General features: G+C 33.0%; 1 protein-coding gene across 1 annotated transcript; it reads right to left on the bottom strand.

Annotated features, from left to right (window-relative positions):
* Positions 1-9,645: 9,645 nt before the first annotated feature.
* LOC149571379 (pectinesterase-like) lies at positions 9,646-12,254 on the bottom strand. Its single transcript, XM_089812917.1, has 2 exons — positions 10,974-12,254; positions 9,646-10,560 (listed from the first exon to the last, which is right to left on the bottom strand). Exons 1-2 carry the CDS (start codon positions 12,076-12,078, stop codon positions 9,866-9,868), a joined length of 1,800 nt encoding a protein of 599 aa, XP_089669043.1. The 5' UTR covers positions 12,079-12,254; the 3' UTR covers positions 9,646-9,865.
* Positions 12,255-12,543: the final 289 nt, after the last annotated feature.

The raw sequence follows: 12,543 nt of genomic DNA, 5'->3' as shown, positions 1-12,543 counted from the left end.
TAGGTTCTTGTTCCTATATTTCTATAATTAGCTTTAATTTATTTATTGGTTAAAATGAAAGTAAGAGGAGTGTTTTGTTGGAGATCCAATTCAATTTGATAATTATTTAAATTTAAATATGTATTTATTTACATGGAATTGAATTGATAAGTTAATGAGATTAATGATAGTTTACTTAACAATTGTGTTTAACATTATTATTATTTATTTTGAATAGATCAAAATATTCATATACTTGGTTCAAATATTACAATAACTTTAAAATATTGAAATAAAGCTTTCTTTTTACTTAATTGTTCTACAAAGTTGTATTTTTTTTTTTTTTTAATGTTTTTAAAATAAATTATAGAGAGTTATACTTTCATGGGTTCAAGACACTCTTCCTGACTTTTTAAATCAAAACTTCCATTATGCTATATGCACGTAGCGTCTTATTTTATTAGTATGGATTCACGATAAATCATCTCTCATGGTTATGAAAGACTTAACACTTATTACATATAGGCAATTCTCATAGGAGTGAAACATCAAGACTTCGAAGCTAGTCACCAACTACATACTACACAATTCAAGCACACTAAACCATATAGTGTTCACTACCATCAATATACATAGCTTGGTATCCAATTACCTAAAACAATTAGATCATGTTTAGATGAAGGAAAAATAAGGACACTAATACCTAGTTTTGTGCTTATGTCAAGTAAATAACATAAGTTAACTGACTAGTCATCTTGGTTCATTAAAGAAAATATGCTACATGTACGTTTACTATTACCTAGTTCTAAATAAATGAGCAGTCATATGTTGGAGCTCATTATGAATCTTTTAAACCTTTTGACATTGTTGAAGTCAATCATGCTTAACACTTTTGAAGCTAATAATGCTTAAAACATGTTGCCAACCTTGTACTTATGCATCCTATTTTAACTATTAATTTAATGTTATATAGTTATATTTTCTCTAACTTTGATCTCACATACTGCACAAGTCTGCATGTATGTAAATGAATCATTAATAATTTAGGAATATCATTGCGAATTGAATTGTTAATATATTTTGTTATTGATTGCAACTTAAAAATGCCACATGTTTCATCTACCTTCTAACCCTTGCACTAGGTAGGGACTCAAGCTCTTGCAATGCTCTTGTTATAAAATTCCTTTTTTTCTAGTCTTGAACAATTTAAATTTGGTTGACTTAAACATTAAACACTAAGTTTTATTCCTAGACTAAAAGTGTTAAATAGTCAAAATTAACTTACTTTTTGGATCAAAATTAACTTACTTTTTTCCAAACTTAATTTCTCCCTTAGTGTGTAATATTTAAAGGTGGCCATTTAAATTTCACAATTTCATGTTTGTAAGCTATGGGTGGTTTCAATGATGTAGATATCATGTGCCCTCATTTTCTTAGGTGACAATGGATGATACAAAATTCTTCAGATTTAATGAATTTTAAGGAAAGAAGGATTTATTATTATTATTTTTCTTGAGGATTAAAATAAAAGGGGGAGAGATAAATCTTATGTTTTCTGTTAAAGGTTAGGAAAAAATATGGTATGATTATGTTATATGTATTTCAATGGTATATACATAACAATAGATTATATTCAAATACATAGAGTAGTTGATGAGTTTCATTATATAATTTTATTATATTATAAATATAGTATTAAAAATTATTTTTTATTAAATAGATTATGTATTTTGTAAATCTTATTTTTATATGGCTTGTAATCATGATATTTAATGAAATTGCATTTTGTTGAGGTATTTTGTCAAATAGCTCACTAGCCTTCTCTATCCTTGTTTTAATGGTTGGTTTTAAACCTCTTATCTCAATAGGACTAGCATTGTTGTGCAAATAGAATTCACACTTTCTATACATATTCTTAACATACATATAGAAAAAAAACATACTCAAATACAAATAAAGTTAGGATATTGTCTCAACATTGATCATATTGTCACCTTTTTGAAAGTTTTTTAGAAATAGAGAACACTTGACATGACTACTAAAGTTTGTGACCTCTTTAAAAAAACTCACCCACTCCTTAACTCTCAAAAAATTAGAAAAAGAAAATTAATAATTAAAATTATACATTTTAATTAAAAATAAAAATAAAAAAATTGTCATGGTACCTATTGTTATCTAAAGTTTGCATCATGTTATTGGTACTATAGCTATTGGCCACTACCTTTTTATTTTTTTATTGAAACAATGGACCACTCTTGTGTATTTGTATACATATGCATATATGTGCATGTATGTAAAATAATATATCATTCAATTTCATTCAAACTAAAATATGTAGGAGAATTTGGGGAGCCAAATAGTTGATTGGAGTTTAGTAGTTTATCACCCACTTGTGAATATTTTATCTAATATTACCGTAATTTAGTGACATATATTGTAACAAGAAGTGAGCAAGAATTTTTTTACAGGTGGCCCTCCCTTCTTTCCACTATTTTAATTGCATAATTTAAAGACGTGCTATGGAAATGTAGTTTTTTTTATAAAATTCATTAATTCAAATTAATCTAATATATTATTTATTATTTATATAATATTAATTTTATAATTTAACCCTATTGATACTTATAATTAAATAAAAAAGGTTAGGCATTAATAATTAATTATATTTAATAATAAAATCAAAAGATTGTATTATTAAAAAAATAAAAATAGAGGGATAACTTTAAGAAACCCCTCTTTGGAAAAAAGTATAAAATCTTGGTGAATCCAACATTAGTTTAGAGGAGAAAAATAATAATTTCTAATCACAATTTTTTTTTGAAACTAGGAAATAATAAATTCCAGGGTGATTTTTTTTCCATCGTATGAATATTTTGTCAAACCTTGGTGAATCTTTACTTAGTGAAGAAACTCAAGACCAAAAGTACCATATTTTTATAATATCTAAAACACAATAAACCATTTTAATAGCCATTATATGATCGTAAAATAATGGTATAAATCCTATTTTAGGCTAAAATGTTAAAGGACAACAAGCTTTTGAGAAAGTCTTTGGAATAATGACACCTATCAATAGTCAAATCTATTTTGGGTCAAAGATTAAAAGGATAAAAACTTACTTAGAAAGTCTCTAAAATAGAGACACATGTCAAGTATATGTACTTAACATATAACTTAACTTAAATTTTTACCACATATTGGCAAATGTGACCATTGAATAAGACAAGGCTCAGAAATTGTGAGGAAAAATATTTAATTTACCATGTGAAAAGATTAGATTCCATTGGCAAAGTCATCACCAAAATAAAAATATTATGTATCATTATTAGCGATTGGTTTGAGCATGGGACCCAATTTTCATAAATTGTGGGTGACATGGCCACCTTGAAAGTGAATTTTTAATTCAAAACTAAAATTATCCTAGTAGAAATATTTATATTAATGGAAATGTTTAAGAAAATATATATGTAAACATAAATAATTATTTTAATTATATATTTAAGAAATTCAACATTTTAATTATATGTGTGTGTGTGTGTGTGTGTGTGTGTGTGTGTGTATGTAGTATGTATGTATGTATACATACATACATATATGTGTGTGTGTGTGTGTGGAGAGAGGTATTTGAGTTTATTTATGATATCCTTGTATAAATTATTCAAGCAACAAATTTACTAAATTAAATTTTGATCAAATTACTTTATATATTTTAATTTATATAATTTCTTAGTTTACTTAGCATGCATAAGGTAGTTTTATTTTTAGAATTTGTAGACTTCTAATTTCAAACTCATATTATCTCTATTTTGAATTGGAAAATAGAAAAGCACATTAAAGAATATAAATTTATATATAATTTTAGATTTTTACAACCTTGTCCTTAAATAAATTATTGTGATCAATATGTTCAAGGATGATAGGAGAAAAAGAGATATAACTAAAAATAAGAATATTTTTTTTAATAATTAATAATGTTTTAAAAAATAGTCTTAAAAGATTTAAGATGATACTCCTCTTTAACTTTAATGATAACATTAATATCTATGGGTTGGATGAAAGCAACCAATGCTAGGGTTTCAATGGGAAGTGATAGCAACCAAGGGGAGGATAGTGAAGATGATGATGAGGGGAATGTCTACATCTCCCTTTTGGGGCCTTAGGATGTTTAGGGTAGATTTTTTTTGGGAGCTTGGATTATGGTTGTGTTGGGAAGATCTAGACTATGCATATCTATGATGGAATTTTGTACTTGGGCTATGCTACACAAAGTTGTGCTAGGGTTTGTAGTGGATGTGGTTTTTTGTAGGTAGATTTTGATGAAGATAAAGACCTAGATGAATCTTGTCGGTGTATTCACTATTTTGTCGGTCATATCTAGAGCAAAAAATTAGGGGTTGTTTGGCTTGTTGTCTCTACTTGCTCTAGATGCATTGGTGATCTTTGTTGCAATAGATTGGGGGTTATTTTCCCAACTACCTCTACTTTCCCTAGATGCATTGGTGATCTCTTATGTAGCATATTGCGATCTTTTTGCCCTACTATCTTTACTTTCCTAGGATCTATTGGTGGTCTCTAGTGCTACAGATTGGGGCTTGTTGGCTATGCTCTCTCTTCTTTCTCAACAATGTTTTGTGTGGGGGTTGTGGTGGCTTATGGAGGCCTTTACGGACCTTCCTTTTTTGGAACAATGTTTTAGGATGTAGGGGTTTTCTACCTTCAATAGATGGGCTAGATCTCTCCTCCCCTGTAAACCCTTAGTCTTTGGTGGAGGTGTTGTATCTTCTTCTCCTTCACTTTCCTATGTCTTATTGAGGTGGAGAACCAGATTGGGGTGGGGTCAAATCTTATGGAGGTAGTTGTTTTCTAGGGGTAAGTAGTGGTTAATGGGTTCAATGGGTACTCTCCTTCTGCTATTAGAAATCATCCCTTTTATTTTTCAAAAGATTGGGATGGACATAGTTTTCCTTATAGATGAAAAATTTTATGCTAGTTGTAGTCTTTGTAGCTCAGAAAGATCATATTCATGATCTTTTATTACTATCTTCCATGCTTGATCCATTGCCATACATGGAACAATGTTCAATTTGCTTGATTGGTAGAATTTGTGAGCTATTATCCTCACTAAAAATTCAATTAGTGGATCATAAATGTTTGTAATAGATAGACCACATCCATTCCACTTAGATCCTATGCTTTTCTCAATTTCCTCTCTGCTTAGGCATCACATGGTTTTCTTCTTGTCTAGGGTTGGCCAGCCTATAACCCTATGAAAAATTTTCTTTTAGATCTCCATGGGTCCATTTTGTAACCAATACTTCACATCATGAATTCTTCTTAAAAAAAATTTAATCCATTCGATCTTGAAATTTCTTGGGAATTCTAGGGCATTTTTTAACCCTTTCCTCTCAACAACTTTGAACTCATCCTCCAAGATTCGTCCATTGCACAAATTCTAATAAGCTTCTCTGATCTCATAGTTTCCTACTTCTCCAATTTTACACATGAAACAATTTCTAACATCATGGATCATAATAACTTTAAGTGGTATTGAAGATAGTGCACCCATTAAATCTCCTTTCATCACAATTTCAAGAATAGCATGAAACATTGGTGGGGGACAAGCATCACTCTTCACTAGTTGGATTATAATAACCTCTTGACTCATGCCACCGGTTGATGAAGCTACCATTTTTGTTGTTAGGGTTTGAAGTTCTTACTTCTCTTAATTACTCAGCACATTTCTAGTCTTCTCTTGTTCAATCTTCTCATTCATATTGCTCTTGAAGTCTTTTACTCATCACTCAAATTGCCAAATTGCTATATGCTCTCAAAATCTATATGCAAGGTACGAGATAATATCTTCAAAATTAAATATATAGCTTCTTTTGATCAATTCAGGGTCTCCTTTAATGTTGTCCACCTAACTGTCTTGGTTGATATTGGTGTCATTCAACTAGGTCTTTTCTTTCTAGCTCGATCTCTTCCATATCACTCGGTCCCTACCATTTCATTTTTTCTCTATCATTCCTTTTTTGAAATGCTCAGTCAAAATAGACAATTAAACTGACACTCAGCAACCTTTCACAAATTTGTTCTTATTCATCTTCACATATGCAAATATGAACTTTTGGCACATTTACATGTAAAGAATTAATGTATGATATATCAATTAAGTATACAGTCCCATACATACCTTTCTTACCTAGTTTGAGATGACAGGATCACCTTCTCCATTGGATTGGGTGACCACAACTCCACTTGCTCCACTATTTCCATCTTCTTCTATCTTTTTCCATTTCTGGTTCATTTCCTTCCTTATTTTTTCAATGTCTACTTTGTCTTTGCCTTTGTCTATATTTTGATTTGCTAAATGTACTTGAGTCATGAAATTCTTGCTTAAATGTCCAAACTTGTGACATTTGGAAAATGCATTGTTAGGTGCATAATTCTTCCTCTGATTTTCCTGTAAGGTTTTGTCTGTGATCTACAATCATATTCTCTATGCCCATACTTTTTACAGTTATAGGAATATCCTTCAAAATCTAGGTGTAGTAGATGCATTCCTCATTTTTGACCTACACTCATGTATTAGATTTCCTTGTTTCTTGTAGTAAAAATAGTAATTGGTAAACTTAGGTTTAGAATTTTGCATACTATGTTTTCTTTGATAGGTATTTGTAGTATGACCAAATTTTTCACTTTGATAACACATTGGTTTGTCCTTTGACTTTCCATTCCTCAGTACTCCATTCCTAGATGACTCTCCTTTCTCAGTGCATACATTCCCTTACCCATTAGAGTTGCTAGCTAACTTCATAATTTTTTCAAAGTACTTCATTGCCTCTTTTGGTTTGTTGAATCTCTCCATGGATTCCTTCACAATTTTTAATCCATTCTTTAGTATGTCCTTCTATAATTTGAGATTTGAAATTTCCACATCCTTGTGATTCAATTCCTAATTTGCAAGAATTAGTTGATTCGTTAGATCCAGTTGAGTGCTTGTAAGATTTTGCACATCTGATAGCCTTTCTTCAATTCTGGTAGCCATTGCCTTTTTGTCTTCTTCAACCATAGTCCTATCTTCTTTAGCTTTTTTCTTTTGTCTAATCACTTTGCATAGTCTTACTGAATAGATCTCCATCTAGTTCTAATTCGTTGAATCTATCTATGATTAGGAAAAAGACTTCCACCTTGAACTTCGTCCTTTATATTTTAAATTGATAAATCTCCTCTATCAAATCTTATTTGAATTTCTCCAGCCATTGATCTCATAACTAACTTCATCCTTATCCTCGTGAAACTTCTCGAATATTTTTAATTTTTATCAAATGTCAGCCTTAGATTACATATTTTCTTTTCTTCTTTGCTTGGTGAACATTACAACTCACTTGGTCAATACTAGACTCAACAGTAAACTTTCTCTATTAACACTATGTTCCTTCACTTGGTCAATACTAGACTCAACACTAAACTTTCTTTGTTAACACTATGTTCCTTCACTTCTTCATCAAGTGCTTGGTGAAAACTGTAGTAGCTCAACTAAAACTATATTCCTTCATCCACCATGTTTAGCCAGTGTAACTTGAGTAGTGTATATATGATTCCAACAATTAATCAAATCATGTAAAAAAATTAAACCAACATCATACTATCAAATTCTAACTCATTTAAGTTCCCATTATATACCATACACTTATCAACTCTTTAATCATCACACTTTCTTCAAATCCTCTTCATCAATCACATCCTTCTCATCAATCATATGATATGGCACTCTACTAAATTAGCATAATGTCTAATCAATTAATGCTTGACATCAATGACAACATAACAACTTATATGACTCTTCCACATATATCAATAGCATTAATAGTTGGGGCTAACAATATGATCTCTAAAGGCATTGAAGATAGGGTACATGGTCCTCTACATTGGACTTTAAACAATTTTTAGGAAGGAAATTTGGGAATTTCTACATTTGAAAAAGATACCCAAAAGCTAGATTTCCTTATAACTTCTTTTATTTTGAGTTGGGTGTGAGATATTCCACATTTCCCCAATTGAAGTAGGTTGTTGGTTGTGAAATATTATGTATTTCCCCCAGAAAAAGTGAATCAAACTCTCAAGATTGAAGGTGTTTCTATTGCAAATCATGCACTTGATGAACTATATCTAAATATGAATACCCTACTTTAGCCACATTTTTCCTATTTCAAAATTATTTGTATGATACAAATATTTTAGAAGATCTTCATCGCATTGAAGTACAATGACTTCCAAGACTTTTTGAAGATAGATTTAGCAAGGACTCGCTTGAAACTTCTAAAAAGAAGCAATTCAATCCTTTATAAAAATTAAATTGTATAGGGGTTATAAAGTTTAGAAAATTCATGTATTTATTTGTGACAAAAAAAAAATTCTTCTTGCATTTTTTTCTCTCAACCAAAAGAAATAAAAATAACTAGCTTTTTAAAATAATTAAAAAATATGCTTAAGTTTAAATACACAAAGGTTTTATATAAATGTTCAAAAGATCCTCAAATGTAATTAGTTGATTTAATTACCTATTTGTATCAAATGGATGCATAAGTATCCCGTAGGAGGTGGGAACTAATAAAAAATACTTTGACAATACATAATAAAATATCTATTTCTCATTTACATACAATTTGAAAGTGTATAATTACAATAAATTTCTTTATCTTTGTAATGAATTCCATGCACTACTTTTATTAGCATAGGAATAAAATGAGTAAAACTCACAAATGAACTTGTTGCATTTTAACAATGTAGCAAGACCACTAGGTGGATTCAATAACCAAAATTTTCCACTTAATTATTTTTTATAGATTATAATTGGTCATACATTTTAGTTAAAAGAAGTATAATTTGAATTTTATTAATTTAAAAATTAATAAAATAGTTTTTGGCACAACTTTGCATTTTACATAATCTCTTAACAATACAATCACTTTCACAATTTCAAAACTAATCCTTTTAAATTAAATTTCATTTCATTAGTGTTTCTTGGAATAAGTAGATATGACATAATGCACTAATTAAATTTGAATTTTCAAAATTCATGTTGCATACTCCTAAAAATAAAAGAATTATTTATGTATTGTTTGTTGCATTTCAATATGTAAGTTATATATATCCACTATTGATGTAAGTATTATAATTCTTTTTTGTACATATGTTAGTAAAGTTCTAAAATTAGATTTATAATGAAAATTTTTAATTATAGCTAAACAAATTATTAACCATGAACCATAAGCAAAATACATGGAAGAAATATTAATTGAAATGCAATTATACTATTGATTAAAACATTTATCTTTGTGTAAAATTCGAAAGAAACCTTTTCACGTGACATGGTTGTCACTCTAAAAAAAAAATTGTTCTCCGTGTAGAAAAAATTGAACCTCACAAAAGCACATGTAATAGAAACACAAAATGAAAACGTAAAGGGATTTTAGAAATGGACCCTAGCTGTTTAAATAACTAAATAAATATATTTAAGTGTTAAATCAAGCACTATCAATCTTTCAAATTTATGAATTGTAATAATATGAAAAAATATACTTTTAAACACATTCCCTCACTTAAAAAGTAAAAATGAAATTATTAATCAATTCCTCCTCCAGAACCAAATTACAGAGTTCATAAAGCACCAAAGAAACGAAGGAAATCCATTAAACGATTCTGGAAATTAGATAGAACATTAACATGCTAGTAAACTAGCAAGGCAAACGACAGCAAATAATAGTCACAAGCGTCGCTTCTAACTCTCACACACCAATATTTCTGAATTTGCAGATAATTATAGAAGACCCGAGTAATATTACTGAACGCCACACACCATTTCTGAATTTGCAGAAGATAATTAGAGGAGACCAGAATAATACTGAACACCTGTAGATGGAAGCCACCAATTTCCTTGTATGAATTGACCAACAGTAAACCGACTTGCTTCCCATTTTGTCTTGATGACATGGTAGCCTCGCCATTTCACTCTCCTGGCAGTATTAGCAGCAGGGCCATAATTCCTATATTCTGCATAGTAGAGCGTATCCAATGCAAAGTTTCCGGCCCATTCATACCAGCCAGCGGGCTGAATCAAATCGCCAAGGTAAGACTGCATAATGACAGTGCGAGAATGCTTCCTCCATGGCCTTCCCATATAAGCCTGGAACGACCTCTTCACGGCAGCAAAGTCAGGATCTGCAGACAGCCTGCAGTTGTGAATGGATATGCCAGTGTTCTGATTCGGATCCTCTCTACCTTGAGCGGTGTACACTATCTTTTGCTTTGCTGCTGGTCTACGCGCCATGAGATCACAATTCTGAAGAACCACTGCAGCGTTGCCAAAGATGAAGTCAACAGTGCCGTGGATATCACAATTGCGGTAGAATTGGCGGAGGGAGTGGACGTAAAGAGTGTCTTGGAAACCCTTGATGCTACACATGTAGAATGCCGAGAAATCTGATCCCACGCGAAGTGCCACCGCCTGATATTTCGCTGGTCCTGCCGTATTCTGGAAAGTTATGCCGCGGGCGATGAATTTCTTCCCCGTCACAGCTGCAATTACCCGTTCCAAATTAATTAATGTGGCGCCGATGTTTATAAAATCAATAGCACAGCTTTAGATCAAAAGTGTGCTACTAACTAAAAGAGACTTTTATTTGTTTAAGCGGTTCACATGAAATCTTCCTTAAGAAGCTAATTTGATTTCAAATAAAACATTCCAACCAAATAAAAGCTAAAATGTGTCAAACCGCGAGTCCGTGACGTTTAAGCTTGTCCATAAAGAGAACAAACATTTATCATGATGTTCTAGAGACCTCAAAAAGACCGACCATTAAAGAAATGTAACATTAGAGCACTTGATTAAAGAACAGTCTACGGGTCAAGACTATAAATCCTTACCAATACGACGATCCATTTCGAGTGGGATAGAAAATTTTTCCATCAAAGAGGAAAGGGGGACTCACCAACAGTTGCACTACGAAACGTCGTGTAGCCGTCATGAACGTTTCTACTGCTTGTGATGACAGTCCATCTTTTGCCGTCTCCGATGAACATGAGATTTTCCTTGTTCTTGGGAATATTCACGTTCTCCTCATACACCCCTGCTCTTATGTGGATCACATGTCTCCTCCTGCTCTTCCCTGGAGCTGCATCTACCGCCGCCTGAATGCTTCGATGGTGACCGCTCCCATCCGCCGCAACCACGGCGTTTATCCTGATCCTATGTGCGGGAGCCCGTAAGAGCCGTCGATCTCCCGCCGACATCCACGACGGGAAACCCTCATCGTTGGACGACACGAAATCGTCCGACAAAAGACGACGGCGGCGGTGGCTGTTGGGTGAATCTGCACTACCCGCGGATTGATTTGCTTTGTAAGTGAAATTAGCAACCATGGCGAGAGAATTGCTGACCAAATTGGACACGTAGCTGAGCGGACCATTCAGGGTTCGTTGGAGATCTCCCTTGCAGAGGTGGAAGCCGTCGAGACACGTGTACTGGTTTGTCATGGCCGCACTGAGCAGCGTCTGCAACTCAGCAGCGTGTTTTGGCTTGGACCAGAATGACATGTTGTGCAGGTTGAACAGCGTGGCGTTGAGCTGGTCCAACGTGTCATCGAACATCTCCATACAGTCTTGCAGAGCGCCACGCTGTCTGAAGTCGAGGTCGGGGCTATAAAGATTGCGCACGTGGGCCTTCACCCTCTCCACCGCCGATACGCCCACACTCACCGCCGCATTCACGATCTCCATATGACCGGCTCCGCTCGACAGCCCGCCAAAGCTTTGCAGACTGGAGACGCACAGTTCTGGATGAAGCGTGCGGCTGCATGCATCTTTCAGTGCCGCATTCGACGTCGAATTCTCCCCTCCCAAATGATTGGTGCGCACACCTTTGTCTCTCTCATTATGATGCCCATCAACTCCAGCTACCCGGAAAATGACGGCGCCCACTATCAGTACCGAAGCCAATGCAGTACCAAGAATTCTCTTATTACCACTCTTGCTCTTGGCAAATTGGTCAGACATTCTACCACTTGGCTCATTATGATTTGCACTCACCGAGCCCATTCTACTGCAAATTAACCTCACTACCTCAAAAGCTTAAATGAAAAGAAAAATACATTTAAAGATAACTGAGACGCCAGGCTTTGGAATGGCTCTCCAAGACTGCATGGAGATGTTCGTTGACACACGGGGTTATATAAGAAATTTGGCTCTACAAAGCAGTACGAAAAATGGCAACACTAGATTGTATAGATAGAGGGGTTAAGTATTAATTTATTCTTTTCTTTTGGTGTTTTAGCCTTTTCCCATTGGGTTTATAGTTGTACTTTGTTGTGTAATCTGGGTGTTTAGAATTAATACCATAACTGTGAGTAACGTAAGCACATGTCTCCGCCCAAAGCAACTCGTTGATATTATTCGCTGTGGACTCCTTTTAATGATTACAATGCCTTCCGTGGGTTCATTTGTCGGCAACAAGACATATGTCGGAAATCCTTCTCTCTTTGAGAAAATTTATAAAGCAAAAAT

The sequence above is a fragment of the Cupressus sempervirens genome, chromosome 2 (assembly GCF_028749045.1).
Source record: "Cupressus sempervirens isolate cs-2001-9-10 chromosome 2, ASM2874904v1, whole genome shotgun sequence".
Lineage (NCBI taxonomy): Eukaryota > Viridiplantae > Streptophyta > Pinopsida > Cupressales > Cupressaceae > Cupressus > Cupressus sempervirens.
The sequence above is the reverse complement of the archived record's forward strand: the minus strand, read 5'-3'. Positions and strand labels throughout refer to the sequence as shown.